At 55.4% G+C, this 17,549-nt stretch overlaps 1 protein-coding gene across 1 annotated transcript in view; it reads left to right on the forward strand.

The window, feature by feature from the left end:
* PXDN (peroxidasin) overlaps positions 1–17,549 on the forward strand; it is a 73,307-nt gene that overhangs the window by 38,596 nt on the left and 17,162 nt on the right. The window contains exons 4-14 of the mRNA XM_037026468.2: positions 865–936; positions 3,881–3,952; positions 4,313–4,384; positions 5,653–5,822; positions 7,681–7,798; positions 10,537–10,706; positions 12,762–13,034; positions 14,208–14,324; positions 14,510–14,668; positions 15,492–15,604; positions 16,385–16,541. Coding sequence (XP_036882363.2) covers positions 865–936; positions 3,881–3,952; positions 4,313–4,384; positions 5,653–5,822; positions 7,681–7,798; positions 10,537–10,706; positions 12,762–13,034; positions 14,208–14,324; positions 14,510–14,668; positions 15,492–15,604; positions 16,385–16,541 — 1,493 coding nt within the window. The remainder of the gene's footprint in view (positions 1–864; positions 937–3,880; positions 3,953–4,312; positions 4,385–5,652; positions 5,823–7,680; positions 7,799–10,536; positions 10,707–12,761; positions 13,035–14,207; positions 14,325–14,509; positions 14,669–15,491; positions 15,605–16,384; positions 16,542–17,549) is intronic.

Here is a 17,549-nt window from a genome sequence, read left to right on the forward strand (position 1 = left end):
GCTGAGAACCCGTCATGCCCACAAGGACCCAGCATATGCATTTTGTGGTCCGTGCTGGAATTCTGTTGTTTGGGTGTCCATCATGATAGGCTCATTCAGGAGCTGGCAGACCTCTTCTGTCAAGAATCAGGTAGTACGCTGAGGCCTCGTGGGCCGTGCTGCCTCTGCTGACCGCTCACCTCTGCCCCTCAGCACAAACCAGCTGAAGACGAGACTGAATGAGTAGATGTGTCCCTGTGCCAACGAAGCTTTGTTCATGGACAGTGAAACTGAATTTTGTATAATTTTCCTGTGCTGCAAAAGCGTTCTTCTTTGGAAGTTTTCAGCTCTGTGAAGATGTAAAAACCATCCTTGCTTATGGGCCATATGAGGACAGGCAGCAGCGAGTTACAGGATTCGCTGATTAGACTCTGTGCTTCTGTTTGCAGGAATGAGATTCCGGGTGGGTGAGCAGTTTAGGACATAGTCTTCTTGTCTATTCCCCAAATTACTTCCTTCCAAATTACTATATGTTGCAGAATCTTACAATCAATGCATATTACATGTCTGTGGGGAAATGGCTTTATTTTCTTCAGGTCTTGAAGCAAACGCATTGTCAGCAACTCCTAAGCCACCCTCCCAGAACCTGTGAGTTTCCTGGAGATGGAAAGCAGTGTCTGGTCCCCGCCAGTCTGAAGGTTTTCCTTTGAGACAGGCTGGGTGGGGGGGTCTCCCTGAGAGGAACCCCATGCACTGTGCCCTTGTTTTGTTTGTGTTCTAATATGATCATTGATTTTCAGACTGTCCCCTTGTGTCGACCTGACTTTCCCCCTGAAGTCATGGCCGTTGTGTGTGTGCTAATGTTCCCCGTGTTTCTTGTTTCAGCTATTTGTACAAGAATGAGATCCAGGCAGTTGACAGGCAGGCGTTTAAGGGACTTGCCTCTCTAGAGCAACTGTAAGTGCCTCTCTGTGCGTTTCTGTCTGGGTTGGCCCGCCCTGCCTCGCGGAGGGAAAGTGAATGGAGTGCCACTTGCACGATGCATGTCTGTACTGAGGGACCCGTAGGGCATGCACACATGCAAGTGAGGAGGCCTACCTGGCCATCTGCTCCTGTCCATCCAGCCCGCTCAGCCAGTAGACATTTCCTGGGGTCCGCTGTGTGCCAGACACTGTGCTGTGCGTTCGTGACAGACAGTAAGACCCATCAAGTTGTCCCCTTGGTGCTCCTAAGTGAAGGGGGACACACCGCAGACAACGTGAGCAGGTGGACGTCTCGTGGGGAGAGGGGCCGGGCAGGCTGTTGTCAGAGGGTGCATTCCTGTTTGTGAAAATCCACTTGACATGCTTCATTCATGTGTCGTAATCTTGGGGAACATGCACCTTTTTCACATGTTTCTAGTTAGCTTGCATTGGGTGTTTCGTTGGCTGCATTGAAACCCTCCTTTGCTGTGAAGTCAGGGTGCTCATTTTTCAGCGGAATTCCTGGTACAGGGGTTTGTCCTCCCTCGTCAGCTCGCTTGGACGGGCACCTTTCAGGGAGCTGAAGCAGACCCACGGGTTCAAGCTGTTGCACGGCCGTGCTCATGTGGGTGGGAAACAGCCGCTGCTCTACTGCGGCGTCGAGTCCTGCAACAGCTCTTGAGTTCTCACGTTCCCTCAGTCGGCCGGGCACAGAAACACCTCCAGGAGCCTTAAAGCAGAGCTGGGGAAAGGGCTCTCCCTGAACCAGGCAGTGCAGGAGTTTCTAAATAAGTATTTAGTGACCAGGTGACAGCTGCTTTCCCGAGCTCGCTGTGCACAGCACGCAGCACATTTGGGAATAAGCTGAATATGAGGGTCTGTGTGGTCTTGGCTTCAGAGCAGGAAACAGAAGGGTTCAGAGCATTGCAGAAACGCATGGAAGTATCTGCCGACAGCCCAGGTGTGGGGAGAACCCTTAGAGGACTGTGTTCCTGCATCCCACACACTCGCACGGGAACAGGGCAGTAAGGTGACAAGAGCAGAACCCAGAAAACCACGTCTGGTTCATAGGCGCTGGAAGCTTAGCACTGGTGCTGCCCCAGTGCTGGGCGGGGCTGAGTCAAGTTGTTTTCGAGGAAGAAAGGGGCCACGTCTGGGGAGAAGTGAGGCGGGTGATGGCACCCAAGAACCCCTGAGTGGGGTTCTCTGGCTGAGCATCCTGCAAACCGGGGTGAGAGTGAAGGCTTTCCTCCCATCTTCCCTTCCCTTCAGTTGACATTGAGTCTCTGGGCGAGCAGAGGGGCAGTTAGGACAGGTTGCCACCCTCAGGGAGGGCACTCAGGGGCAGGAGACGGGCTGTCCCTGACACAGTGCAGAGGGCTGGGGTTGAAGGAGGGCGGCTCCTGCCAGGCCTCTAGAGGACCCCTCCTCATCCCGTGGAGCCTCAGGACCCAGCATGGAAGACGTACCCTCCCAGCAGGAGGGACCCTGAAGGGGCGCATCCCTGGGTCTGAGGGTGAACAGGTGACAACAGGTCCCGAGGCCTCCAGTGACCACAGAGCCCCTCTGCTCCCGGGCCCAGGACCCTGGTCCAGTCAGGGCACGAGGATTAGATGTGCCCGTTTCCTGTCTTTGGGCCCAGTCCCCTCTCTGTCCCCTTTTGGGCAGGGGATGGCCCTTGGGCCATGGAACTTGGCACTCTGGGAGTTGGGAGAGCTCAGTCCCACTTGATGGGGCCTCTCCCCGGCCTGCCCGGCCACCATGGGGCATGGTGTTTCACCCCCTCCGTCAGGACTGGCACAGCCCCCCTTGCCCTCCCTCGGCTGGCTTTGCCCAGGACTTGCACCTTCCACCCTGCGAGCCCGGACCCTCCCGGGTCAGCCCTGCTGCCCGCCTGTGCCACCTCCACCCACCAGGCCACTCCTGGGGGGCTACCAGAGATCCTGTGTGCCTCTCCTCGGGCTCATCCTGTGCTTGGTGTGGCCAGGGTCCCCTTCCTGTCTCCGCTTCCCTTCTTCCTGCTCTTGCATTCCCTACCCACCCCATGGGTAAGGGGCCGGGCCGTCTGGGGGTGGCGGGGAGGCCTGGGGTGTGCAGCCATGTCCACACCCACACAGACCCAGGCCCATAGGGCTCTGCTGGTGAGCTGGCCCAAGAGGTCCCCTGCAGTTCCACGGCCTTGGAGTAGGAGCTTTGAGGCTGTCCTGCCAGCGCCTGGCATGAATGCACTAGGTTGGGGGGGGAGGGTAGAGACCCCTTTCCTGTGGGGTAGGGGACTCACTGCTGAAGTACCCCAGGTCAAGGTGACTTACGGGTGAACCACCAATTTTCAGAGAAAAGTGTACTCAGGAAAAGGAGGAGAAATTTGTATAAAAAAATGTGTGAGTTATGGGGAAAGACAAATGAAAAGAAGTATAAACTCCGGCCATTCTACAGGACTGTCCTATGAGGAAATGCAGTCTCAGCTTGGTCCTGTTTTCTTGTATTATTTCTGTAGTGATTTTGATAAGTGACAGTGTATACTCAATGGCGAATTTGAGATCCCCTCTTAAATTCATATGCAAGTTAGGTTTGCATGAAGGTATTCACACTTACACATGTGCTGTAATTAGGATTCTATTCACTTTTTTCCTAAAAAAGGTCTGTGTGTTTTGAAAGTGAGCCAGCCAGCTGAGCAGCCACGTCTCTTCCCCTCTGGGGGCGAGGAGGGCATTGTTGCCGATGCCCCTGATGTGAGAGTCTGGGCCCACTTTCCAGCTGTAGTTAATCTTCCCACTTGATTGCTGCATGTTTACACAATCTGGAGAGTTATCTATTGACGTATGAATTTGAAATGACTTAGAAAAAAAGTTTTTGAACAGAAACTCTAGATCTGCAAAAAGTCATTAAAATCATTTATAATGTGCTTTTTGTCTTTTTTTTTTTTTTTAATTTTCTAGATACCTGCACTTCAATCAGATAGAAACTTTGGACCCAGAGTCATTTCAGCACTTGCCGAAGCTGGAAAGGCTGTAAGTCGCGTTTGTTTCCAACCTCCCTCCTTCGCCTGCCGGCCACTGGGCGCCTGAGGGCTGTGCCGTGTGCTGTTTGGTTAACAGACCCTGAAATGGTCTTGGTGTGAACACTGTCCCCCACGTCTAACAATTCAGAAACAGGACTTACAATTTCAGTTTTATTTGGGAATTATGATAACATAGGGAAAAAATATAGTTCTTTTCTGTACTAAATAGCATTGCTCTCAAATTCATTTGCATTAAATAAGTGCAACACTGAGATTTTTGAAAGCGGATTCATTTGAAAGCTTTAACTCTTTTCTGCACATCTAGGAAGTATTTTACAAAGTGGGTTTGTTGCGATATCTCTTTCAACAGATTTTTGCACAACAACCGAATCACGCACTTGGTTCCGGGAACATTTAATCACTTGGAATCTATGAAAAGACTGTAAGTATGGTGCCTCTTACGTCCTGCTCCTGAATAGCTGGTCCTGTCGGTGGGGTATTGTGAAGGCTTTTATCACAATCAGAGCACGCATTGGGTTAGAACCATGGAGTGCAAACCTGAAGATCCCAGTGTGGCTCAGAATGTGGCAATGGATAGATGCAATACGTGAGGAAGATACTTTACAGAATCAGGTTTAAATTCTTCTAACTGATTTTTAATCCCATGCCGCACATTTTACTGGTGGAAATAAAATCAGTTTCGAAGGAATCCCTGTATTGCATTCCATTTCTTTGACCTGAGCATATGTGTAACAAACATATTAGAGTGGCACCCAGTTCCAGGCCTGTGCAAACACTCCTTATTAGATGAACTAGGGCATTTGGGTACCCCTGGGGAAAGTATTTGACATCTGATTAGTGGTCTGGAAGGCCAGGAAGACGCCACTGCGTGTTTATGGTGAGCTAGGCTGAAGACACTCAACAGCCTAGATGCAGACTGGACTGGAGCAGGTAGGAGGTGTGATGTCCCAGGTCTCATCCCCGGGCGAGCTCTGGGCCTGCGTGGCCCTGGGACCCCAGTGACCTTCTCCTCCACATGGGGACAGAGCAGCTGCCTCTTCATATTACAGTGAGCAAGTTTGCACACCCCTGCCCCCAGGTGTCAGCATCTCCAGTTGCCTCCCTGTTAAAATCACTTCCTACCATTGGTGGTTGCTGCGGAAACACCATCTTTCTCACGGGCAGAGGGAGTCCCTGCCTGCGACGCTCTTGGAGACCACGTGTCGGGCACTTTCCAGGACGGCCTCAGCCTCTGGGCTGGCGTAGATAGACCCTGGCTATGAGAATTAGCTCCACTGACATAGCCTCCCATAGGGGACACGGAAGATTGAGATGTCACGTGACAATGCAGTGCATTGGGTGTGATGCGAGTTCACAGATAGTGATGACTCCAGGGTGGTCATGAATTCTGCGGTGCTGATTTTTAGGAATGGCTCCTGTCCTCTGTCCTCCATGAACATTCGTGACTCATCAGCTGGTTTGAGCGTTTGCTCTGGACCTGATGTATCCGGCATCGGGCATTCATGCTCCCTGCCTTACGCCATCTTTTATTCCTGTTACTGGCTTCTTCCCAGTGTTGATACGGGGACCTCTGCATGATTCCCCGACACCCTGTGCCTGACAGGCCCCACCTCTTTGTCAGTTCGGGTCTGTCTGGGATGAATCAGCACCTGCTCGCCCCGGGTCTCACGGGGGCTGCTTCCTCCCCAGGCGATTAGACTCCAACGCACTTCACTGCGACTGTGAAATCCTGTGGCTGGCGGATTTGCTGAAAACCTACGCCGAGTCAGGGAACGCGCAGGCCGCAGCCACCTGTGAGCATCCTCTGCGCATCCAGGGGCGCTCCGTGGCAACAATCACGCCTGAAGAGCTGGACTGTGGTGAGTGGGCCCGGGGACCCCCGATGGAGGGGGAGGGGCTCCCAGCACCTCAGCCCAGACCCCGTGCTGGCTTCCAGAAGGCCTGGCACGAGCAGAGCCTGTCCCCCTAAGGCTGTCGGCACACCCCAAATCAAGCCTTGATGGGACCCAGCAGGGACCCCCTATGCAAAAGCCCTGTGCGCAGCATCTGGGGGAAACAACTTGGTCGTAAACGTGGTTTTATCTTCAAGTCTCCCCTGAAAAAAACTGCGAAATGGAACACCTGTTCCTTGCACCCGACGGAACCTCTGTGTTGGGTTGTCATGGTCTGACCGGCAGGACTGCTTGGCGCTCGAGGTCGTGTGGGTGACCCCGGGAACGGAGGGCAGGTGGCTGGCCGGGGGCTGGCAGCGCTCTGCATCGCCTCGGGATGGACCGGGAGCCACGTGGTGCCATGTGCCAGCGTCCGTCCGCCGAGGCTGCAAGGCGAGCAGAGAAGCCAAATCAGGCTGCAGAGCAGAGCTTCCTTTTGGCGCCCGAGGACTGGCTCACCTTTTCCTTTCCTGTTCTTTTTAAGGCACCTTTTGGGGTCCTAAAGTTAGTTTGTCCAAAACATCATTACCGTTTTTTAAATATGAAAGATAAATAATGAAAATTGAAGGTCTGCACATTTCCTAAGTAACTCCACTGACAAATTTTTTGTCATTTGTGTTCCTCTATAAATCCCTTTGTAGATGAGTTCTGCTTTTTATGTGTAATGTGGTCTCAGTTCTATGGGGCAGGTGTCTAGTGTGGCTGAGTTGTGTGGGGCTGGAGTCCAGTGTGGGCTGATCCCCACATACAAGACTGTGGGCAGCTCCAGACAGCACGCAGGCAGAGGCTCACAAGGCCTGGCCAGGGTGGCCTTGAGGACTGCGTGGATTCTGTGGTGCCAGAGTCTTGGAGGACGGAGCATGGGCAGATTCAGGCTCCAGATGGAGGAGGGAGGGGGACAGCCCCCAGTGGGGCTGCAGGGCTCCCAGGGAGGAGATGGTGCGGGGCCCGGGTCAGGGCGAGTTGGCTGTGGCGTGCACTGTCTGAAGAAATTCCCTATGGATGGCTGTGTGGGAGCAGCAAGGAGCGTGCCCCACACCCTGAGGCATTGGTGCCAGGGCACCATGCCCGTGCACACACTCGTGTGTGTGTGTCTTCTTCATGCCATTCTCAGCAGATGTGCACAGTAGATGCCTGAAAACCCTGACCTCGGACTGCCTGGTCACTTCCGGGAAGGTTCCTGGTCTGTGAATGACCAGGCAGGGAAGAGCATGCTTGCCTGCCTGGAGTCCGGGCCCCCGAGGAGGGGGGTCTCAGAAGGCCCGGGGCACCAGGGGAGCTGTGAGCCCTGTGGGCTTGGACACCAGAGTGTGGGTGGCTGGTGTTGGGTGGCTCCTGGCCACAGGGTGTTGGACGAAACCTGCAGACCAGGTGGCCAGAGAGAAGGGGCTGCCCGGCCGGCATAGCTTCTCCTGCAGGGCTGCTTTAGCTACAAGGTATCCTTTTCTGTTCCTTTATTCACCCAAAATCGTTCATGGAGTGTTAGTCCACAAGGTGTGGCGCTTTCTTTAAGGGTGAGTTGACCTCTGGTGCTGGTCTGGGGTCACTGCACCTCAGGTTCTTGGAGGCGAGTCACTGACTGTCAGGAATGACGCAGAGGACGCGTGCTGGGGTGCCATCTCGTCCGAGGGACAGCGCCCGTCTCACATTTGGGGCTGTTGGGGTTGAGATCTGTGTTTGAATGTTTGTGATTTTCTCTTGAACGTAAGGGATTTGGTTGGGTTCTCGTTTACCTCTTCTTGATGGTTTTAAGACCGACAGGGTCTCCATTTCCTCATTGTCACAGAAAGGCCCCGGATCACGTCTGAGCCCCAGGATGCAGATGTCACCTTAGGGAACACCGTGTTCTTCACCTGCAGAGCCGAAGGTAACCCCAAACCTGAGATCATCTGGCTTCGGAACAAGTAAGTGGGTGTGGGCAGGGCCCCCACTGGCCCCTCACTCTGCCACTCTCTGGTCCCCACCTTGTCTCCTTCCTCTTCTGTGGAGAGAGAAGTATAAAGGAGGGAAAATTTTTTCCGGGAACTTTCTGTTTTGGAATAGCGGCTGGGCCGGGGAGGCGTTCCTGCACCTTGTCTGCCACATGCCCGTTGGGTGGGTCCACACTGGGTGGCCATCATCTCCAGGTCTGCATGCAGAATGGTTTGCACTAAAGGGGTGATGTGTTGCACCCCCCCAGGCCAGGTTAGGACTTGGAAGGGAACCTGGCTCCTCTCTGCCTGCCCCCTTTCTCCCGCCAGAAGCTGTGGGGTCTGGTCACTGGGGGATCTGCCCTGGAACAGTCCCCACTCAAGGGGGTGGTTCTGCATGCTGGGGACAGTGTCTTCAGGGAGACCCCGACATGTGCACACACACATGTGAGCCCTAGGATGCACCTGATCTGTCTGCTGACACAGGGGTCTCCCGTTCTGTCCACCAGCATTTGAGGCAGGGGACCAGAGGTATAGGAGCTGGTGGGGTCAGATTGCTCCAAGGCGCCCTGGGGTAGCCCGCCGCGGGCTGGGTGTCCCAATGGGACACTTTCATTTTGCATCAAATCCTCGGAAGGAAGTCCTTGACATGAGACATTTGTCATACTCACATGCTCATTTGCACGGACAGTGACCCCGCTCACAGCCCGGACCCCACTTTGGGTCTTGGCTCCTAGCTTTTCCACTTTGGGCTCCTCGCTGGCCATGTTTAGTCCTGACAGAGCAAGGAGGGCCCTCCGGAGGCGGCAGCCCAGACACTGAGTCATTATCCCTTCCAGACCTGTACTACATGCCCGGCAGAAATGTGGCTGAACTCCTGAGTTTTGTAGGAAGGTGTTTGTAGGAAGGGTGAGCAGGGAGGCAGTAGGGTCGGCCTTACACGCTGACTGGCCTTCCTGCCGATGGCCCGCCTGAGAGCTGTCCTTACCCGGGAGCCTGCCCCACCGGGGGGCCTGTCCCACCTGGGAACCTGTCCCACCTGGGAGCCTGTCCTTACCCGGGGGCCTGCCCCACCTGACAGCCTGTCCCACCTGGGAACCTGTCCCACCTGGGAGCCTGCCCCACCCGGGGGCCTGTCCTTACCTGGGAGCCTGCCCCACCCGTGGGGCCTGTCCTTACCCGGGGGTCTGTCCCACCTGACAGCCTGTCCCACCTGGGAGCCTGTCCCACCTGGGAGCCTGCCCCACCCGGGAACCTGTCCCACCAGACAGCCTGCCTCACCTGGGAGCCTGTCCCACCTGGGAGCCTGCCCCACCTGGGAGCCTGTCCCACCTGGGAATCTACCCCACCTGACAGCCTGTCCCACCTGGGAGCCTGCCCCACCTGGGAATCTACCCCACCTGACAGCCTGTCCCACCTGGGAACCTGTCCCACCTGGGAGCCTGCCCCACCTGGGAGCCTGTCCCACCTGGGAGCCTGCCCCACCTGGGAGCCTGTCCCACCTGGGAATCTACCCCACCTGACAGCTTGTCCCACCTGGGAGCCTGTCCCACCTGGGAGCCATCCATACCTGACAGCCTGCCCCACCCGACAGCTTGTCCCACCTGGGAACCTGTCCCACCTGGGAGCCTTTCCCACCTGGGAACCTGCCCCACCTGACAGCCTGTCTCACCTGGGAACTTGGCCCACCTGGGAGCCTGCCCCACCTGACAGCCTGTCTCACCTGGGAACTTGGCCCACCTGGGAACCTGCCCCACCTGACAGCCTGTCTCACCTGGGAACTTGGCCCACCTGGGAATCTACCCCACCTGACAGCCTGTCCCACCTGGGAACCTGTCCCACCTGGGAGCCTGCCCCACCTGGGAACCTGTCCCACCTGGGAGCCTGCCCCACCTGGGAACCTGTCCCACCTGGGAGCCTGCCCCACCTGGGAGCCTGTCCCACCTGGGAGCCTGCCCCACCTGGGAGCCTGTCCCACCTGGGAATCTACCCCACCTGACAGCTTGTTCCACCTGGGAACCTGTCCCAACTGGGAGCCTTTCCCACCTGGGAACCTGCCCCACCTGACAGCCTGTCTCACCTGGGAACTTGGCCCACCTGGGAGCCTGCCCCACCTGCAGGCTCATAGTGGTTAAGGGAGGGGAGCTCAGCTGGGCCGCATCATTAAGAGTGTCACTTATGAGGCCTGAGGTGACTGTCACTTCCATCCAGGAAACCTCAAGAACAAGGACCAACTTCACCTCCGGTGGCTCCTTGCAGGTGGAGAGCAGCAGGGGGCAGGGGGTACAGGCTGGGCTTTGCTCACACATGACGGGCTTTACACCAGGAGCACCCTGCGGTTTCTGAGCACGGGGCACATTCCCGACCAGTGAGTTTTGTTCAGCTGGCACATATAATCCGCTTTTAGCAGTGTAAAATGTTTCTACCCTGTTATCTTAGAGGAATTTGCCAGAAACAACAAATGCTTCCTGTGAATTCTCCACTGCATTCACTTTTTGCTGTTGAAACAAGAACCACTTTAAAACTTTCAAAACTTTGCAGATTGAACATATACATAATAAAAGGAAGCATATGAATTAATTAGAGCTGCAAGTACATGGGCACCTGGAAGGGCAGCATACCGTGCCCGGTGTCCCTCTGAAGGCACGTTGCCAGGACTGAAAACCCCCGCTGGGACTCGGCCACCTCCTCACACGTTAGGGGTTTGAGTGTCCTCATTTCTGTCTTCACAGCAACGAGCTGAGCATGAAGACAGATTCCCGCTTGAACTTGCTGGACGACGGAACCCTCATGATCCGGAACACGCAGGAGACGGACCAGGGCATTTACCAGTGCATGGCGAAGAACGTGGCCGGGGAGGTGAAGACACAAGAGGTGACCCTCAGGTACTTTGGGTCTCCAGGTACGTGGAGGGCGTTTCACCCCAGGGCTCCTTCCAGGGGGGACGTGGACTGCCAGGCCTCAGAGGCGGTGCCCTGTGCTGCTCTGGTTTTTAAAAAACTCAGACCAATGTTTTCTTAAGTGAGTCCATTTATGTATTTATGATAGTTAACAGTATATTCAGGTCTATAAGTTCTACGTCTTATTTTGGACTGTTCACCCAGGCTTTTCTGTGTTTCTCGCCTATTTCGGAGTCATTTCTTCTCATCTTCCATCTCCTGCATCTGGTTTGGGGCTGTGCTCTGTTCCCTTTCTTTCGCGGTCACCCCCATAGTCCCAGGTGCTCAGAAGGTTCCAGAATCTGCTATTGTCTTCACCTTTACCTCCAAAGTGCATCGGCTGAGTCCTGTTCTTCTCGATGTATATATAACACATGGTTCTTTGTCCACCTCGCACTCGCCCAGCTTACCCGTGTGGCGGTCCCGCCCGGTTCTGCATCTTCCTGCATCTCAGCTTCCCCTTGGGGTTGCTCTCTTTTACCTGACGTGGGGAGACCAGGCGGCAGACCTGTGAGGACAGCTTCTGGCTAGTAGGGCTTCAGATGAGATCTGTGTCCCCCTCAGCGTAGCCCCGGGCGGTGTGGTGGGAGCCGGCTCCCGGCTTCACCTCCAGCTCTTTCTCGTGCGGATGAATGGCACTCTGAGGACCCATCCGTACACACAGTTTCCGTCCGCAAGGTGGGCTTTGATTCTGGTATTGTCGCCCCGCATACGGCTTCACAGTGTCCAGCTTGCCCTTCCCTGGAAATGCCGACATTAAACATGGTTTCGTCATGTTCCGTAGTCTTGTTGCTTCGATACTTGATTGATGGGGCTTAAACATCAACAAACACGAAAAGGTGGAGACAAGGGTCTCTCCTTTCTTTCGTCCACCAAATTCCTACCTCCATCCCCACTTACAAAATTCTTCTTCATTCTCAAAAAACTCTCGGCACATGGGAAGCTGGTGCTGTTGTATCTCAGAGGCCTTTCATCTCCGTGCACGAGGGATTTTCTTGGTATTTTCCTTAGAGCTGCACAGAATTCTGTCATCTAGGTGTAAGATGGGCTAGATAACCAGTTCTCTTTTGAAGAACATTTAGGATTTTTCTAAATCATTTTTGCTGTTACAGATCCCTTTATCCAAACCCCCTGGGCTAGATATCATTTCAAATTAAGAAGGGCCACAATGTGCATAACTGCTGGACTGATTCACACCATCCAGGCACTTGGATAACACCCTGTAATCAATATGTGGACATCCTACAGCAAACTGAATACTTACAGTCAGTAAATGAAGACTGTATGTAGCCTTGTGGTAGATCATTTTATAAACAAATAAGTCATGAAAAGATGTTTTATTTTTGGAGCTTTTGGATTCCAGAATTGTGGCTAAGGGTGTTGGCCTGAGAAAACATAACGATTAAAAAAAAAGGAGACTTTTCTTTGTACATGCGTCATTTTATATGTTTGTAAAGACATCTCTGGGGTAAACTCCCAGCAGAGTCATTTCTGGGTAAAAGGCTGTGTGAATGTTCAGCGTCGGCCGTGTTTCCCTCAGGGGGGCCGTGACAGTTTTACTCAAGCATGAGTTCTTCCCTGCACAAAATCACCCACAGAACATATTAACAAGAGCATGGGCTTTTTTTCTAGATTCAGATTTGAAAAATACTAAGTGTAGTTTTAATTTGCATGTTTCTTTTTGTGAGGGAAATTGGTTATTTTTATGTGTTGTAAAGACTTCAAAAATGGCATTTTAAGCCAGTAAGAACTACGAACAAGGTTTATGGAGATCGACATGATGTGATGAGGATAAACGAGTCGGGACTCTGCAGAGGGTTCGGCTGCCCCCTGCTCCCCTGACCTAAGGCCCAGCGTCTGTATTGTCTTCACATTTCTTAACAAAGAAACACAGCCAACCTGTGCTGGTTCCCTTAGGTCAGAGGTCAGCAGAGAGAGTAGCACAGGGAAAGGAAACGCACACGGAGCCTTGCTCCCTCGGAGGAAAGTAACTCAGGACCTGTGCTTCCCTGGGGCAGCCCGGCCCGCTTTTGTGATCCAGCCCCAGAACACGGAGGTGCTGGTCGGGGAGAGCGTCACGCTGGAGTGCAGCGCCACGGGCCACCCCCCGCCCCAGATCACCTGGACGAAAGGGGACCGGACGCCCGTGCCTGTGGACCCGCGCGTGCGCATCACGGCCTCCGGCGGCCTGTACATCCAGAATGTCGTGCAGGAGGACAGCGGGGAGTACGCGTGCTTTGCGTCCAACGGCATCGACAGCATCCACGCCACGGCCTTCATCATCGTCCAAGGTGAGCTCAGCAGGAGGCAGGACCCCACCTGCAGGTGCAGCCCCTCCAGGGGACAGGTGAGCCCCCATCCCCGCCTGTCTCGTCCCCCAAGCTTTGTTTTCACCAGTTGTACTTACACCATCTGACTTCTGTGCAACTTTCTGGTGGAAGCATCAGGAGAACGTGTATTTCAGCTGCCCTGTCCACAGCACACAGAGCACCTGGCGTGTAGGATGCTGAGTAGTCCCTGAACGTGCACACACACGCAGGCATGTGTGTGTGCGCATAGGCATGCGCACGTGCAAGTGTGTGTGCGCAGGCATGTGCGTGTGTGCAGGCAGGTGTGTGCACGTGCGTGCGGGCATGTGCTTGCTGGTGTGTGCGGTGTGCACACATGCATGCATGGATGCCTTAGTTAACCAGCAAGCCTTGCATTCCTATTGGAATTTCTCTAGGATCCGTTTTTGGATAGGATCCTCAGAGTGTGCATCATTTCCAGGCATGCACAGCGTGTTTCCAAGTGTGCTGATCAGCTGCGTCATGAGTTTATTAGCTCACAGATAAAGTGCAGAGTTGGGTGTTCTCTGGGAAGTGCTGAGGCAGTGCAGAAATGGAATATACCGAGGAATCAGATCTTTCCCTGCTTCCCTCTCGACCTTCCTGCCTCCGCTTCGCAAGTTTGCTGCTCACTGGCCCTTGGGCTCCTTTGCCACACGCGTAGCTGTGCAATTGTGTTGTTCTGGTTACTTGCTTTGCTGTGCTTCCTACTTTTGTGCACATGGACAGACGTTGCTTCCACCCGGTGACAGTGCTGCCTGCTGTCACTGTGGGGCTGCACCACGTGACTGTCGCCACATGGTAATGAATGGTGAGACACATCTCCCTGAGTCGGCCCCGTCCTCTGCAGGCTGAACTGGGCAGCCGCCTGCTCTCAGGCTGGAGACACCTGCAGGGTTTGTGGGCTTTCTGCACACTTGCTGGCTGGGGCTGAGAAGCCCCCACGTCGGATGCTCTTTCTGCCTCATGCACCTCTCACACGTCCTCCTGGCCTGCTCATGGACACGGCCCACAGTAGGGCTGCCGTGTTCTCGTAACAAACGCAGCGGCCTGCCCTCAGGGAAGGAGTGGTGCCAGTTTGTGGTGTTTTGCCCGACTGTCTAAATGCCCTGTTTCCCTTGTTGTTCCTTCTGGAAGCTCTCCCTCGGTTCACTGTGACGCCCCAGGACAGAGCTGTGATTGAGGGACAGACAGTGGATTTCCAGTGTGAGGCGGAGGGCTACCCGCATCCCGTCATCGCCTGGACAAAAGGAGGTGAGACGCCCTCCGGCCCCGGCCGTCACCCTGCTCACCCTCAGCACAGACTCGAGGGCCAGCCTGTCTGCCTCTGGTCTGGGCCAACCCCTCAGCCTTGGTGGGGCTGGGCGGTGTCTGTCCTGCCTCTGGCTCAGGCCATGCTGAGTGTGCCACGGGGCTGACCGTGTCCCCATGCCTTCCAGGGAGCCAGCTCTCTGTGGACAGGAGGCACCTCGTCCTGTCCTCGGGAACACTCAGGATCTCTGGTGTTGCCCTCCATGACCAGGGCCAGTATGAGTGCCAGGCTGTCAACATCATTGGCTCCCAGAGGGTCGTGGCCCACCTGACGGTACAGCCCAGAGGTACGTGTGCAGGGGGTTCCTCCGGCAGCCCCAGCGTCCGTGTGCAGACCCATTACCTGGGAGGACAGCTCTCTGCCACCAGCATCCATGCTGCTGTCGATCAGTGTCACTGTCCCTTAGCTCCTGAGGTGTGTGCTTCTAGTCGCTAAATCAGCGGGAGCACGTGTCATTTTTAATGATGCCCAACTTGTCAGAGTAAAATCAGTGGATTTCTTCCTCAGCCAGCGAGTATTGCCTTGGAGGAAGGGTTGTCCCTGACACCTTTTCTGGGACGGTCACGGAAGCAACTTCGGGTCTGATAGCTGGCCAGACAGACGCATCCATGTCCCACAGCGCGGCTGAGGTGCAGCCCCGTTCTGTCCTCTCTGGATGTGTCCCCTCTGGCCGCTCTCTGCACTCAGAAGGACCCAAGGGCAGAGGCCAGTGCAGGGCTGAGGCAGGCCCCCGCCAGCCCTTCCGTGAGACTTTGGGCCCTGGAGGAGGCCTCTTCCTGCCTGTTACCCAGATTGGCTCTGGGTCCACCTGTTACCCAGGCCCTCACTTTCTCGGCAAGGAAAGCTTTTGTTCAAAGTCTGAGTTTCTGGCCCCAACCGTCTGGCTGTCTCCGGGGTTCTTGATGTCCCACCTTGTGCCTCCGGGCCCCGAGCACCAGGTGCAGGGTGTGACTCACAGTCCGCAACCAGACCCTGCTGCTCAGGGCCCGGGCAGGTGGCGGGCAGGTGGCAGGCAGACACAGACAGGGCTGGGCTGCAGCCAGGAACTCTCAGGGCCCCAGGACCCTCTGGGTTCCCTCCTTTGCCATCGGGTGTCCCTTGCCTTGCAGTCACCCCAGTGTTTGCCAGCATCCCAAGCGACATGACAGTGGAGGTGGGCACCAACGTGCAGCTGCCATGCAGCTCCCAGGGGGAGCCTGAGCCCATCATCACCTGGAACAAGGTAACACACCTGCCTGGGGCAGCTGCTGCCCACCCGCTCTTCCCTGGACTTTTCACAGCAGGAGGAGGTCTCCTCACTATTGAGAGTAAAGCAGAGCTTGTAACATTTCGCATCCTTCTCGCTGACAGCCCAGACCCTTGGCTCCCCAGTCAGGAGGGAAGGCGTCCGTTCTTTGGTTTTTCTGTGTTGTTTGCATTAAGCCTGATACAAAAACACCCGGTGGTGTTTAAACACGAACAAGTGGTTTATCACGAGCTGTGTCCCTGGGGTCGAGGGACACTGTGCCCCACGTCCCCCCAGTGCTGGTGATTCCCCGGCGATCTCTGCGCCCCCACCGCCTGGCAACCTTTGCCCGCCCTCGGCCAGAACCACGAGGCCACCTTGCACGGCCCACGTGCTCATTCTTGCTCCTGCCCCCGCCTGGGGCATCATCCTTCCTGGGCCTGGCTCAGCTGTCCGGCCCCTCTCCCCACACTGGGTGCTCTGCTCTGTGCCTTCCTTACCACGGTGCATGTGCCATGGGCTTGCCTCTTAGGGGCCCCTAGCCCTCAATCCTGGAAAATCCCAAGGAGCTTAGTCTGCTCTCTTACTCTTCTATGGATCTTTGTAAACCTATAAGACAAGCTCATGCCACTAAATTGGTACTGGAATGAACAGAATCCTCTTTCCAGTTTGGGCTTGCCCTGCTCATGGCCTGTTGGATGTTTCCATCTGCAAGGTTCCAAAGGGTGGTACCCTCTGCCCATGGGGAACAGCTTCCTGTATTCTGTTTTGCTCCAGGATGGGGTCCAGGTGACAGAAAGTGGGAAGTTCCACATCAGCCCTGAGGGATTCTTGACCATCCACGACGTGGGGACCGCGGACGCAGGCCGCTACGAGTGTGTGGCCCGCAACACCATCGGGCAGGCCTCGGTCAGCACGGTGCTTAGCGTGAGCGGTAAGGAGGCAGGCCCACCTCCTCTGCTGCGGGCACGGATGCCCCTGTGTGGGCTCAAAGGCAGCAGAGGAAGCACATGGGCCCTGAGTGAAATTGCAGGCCCGTGAGTTTAGGAGTTCCAGAATCTCCTCCTGCAGGGCAGGACACCAGGCCCAGAGAGGCGGGGTCAGTGGCAGGGCCAGGCAGGCGTGCCCGGCTGCTCCTTTCTGAGGCTCTGCCAGCTGTGGTGATGCATTCTGTGGGGTTTCCCAGATCAGTGGTTGGTGGCTGGGTTAGTGGTCATCCCAAACCATTCAAATCCAACAGCATATAATTCACAGCCATCTTTTGGCAAGTGTAATGCAGCCACTGCCCTACAAGTCCATGTTGCTGTCCTGCCTTCTGTCTGTTTTGGGACAGCCATGTATGCTCCTGGGACATGTTAAGTCCGGCATCCTTAATAAGCCTCCGGAGACGCACTGACAGTCCCTCCCCTGGACCCGGGCGGCAGCCCCAGAGGCACAGTGACAGCCGCCCGGCATCTACCCTTTGGTGTACCCCATCCAGGGCATGGCAGCCACCCCCCTCCTGCCTCCATTCTCCAAAATACAGACTCTTAGCTCTACCAGGGTGAGACCTGCACCCTTTATCTTTGCATAGGGTCCCAGGGCGCGACCCGAAGGCGCAGCTCCTCAGCGTGAGGCCGACCCTGGCTCTCCCTGCACCTGCGGCCCTGCCAGACCTCACACTCACGCCCTGTCCCTGCGTCCATGGCCCTCCCTCATGTCTGCATTTTTGCCTTTTCCACTTCAGAGCAGCTAATCTGCCTTCTGTGCTCAGACCGGAACAGGGCCTGACCAATTCATGCACCCAGCTCCCCACAGTGCCTGGCCTGGAGGCACTTAACTAAACGTGAGCCATACAGGGGTACCTGGGAGCTCCTGCTGCGGTTTAGGGAAGAATGTTAAGTGACCCTATTTTCTTGGTACATAGTGAGTGAAGTAAACGTAATATTAAATTGGTAAGTAC

Source organism: Manis javanica, chromosome 1, assembly GCF_040802235.1.
Source record: "Manis javanica isolate MJ-LG chromosome 1, MJ_LKY, whole genome shotgun sequence".
Classification (NCBI taxonomy): domain Eukaryota; kingdom Metazoa; phylum Chordata; class Mammalia; order Pholidota; family Manidae; genus Manis; species Manis javanica.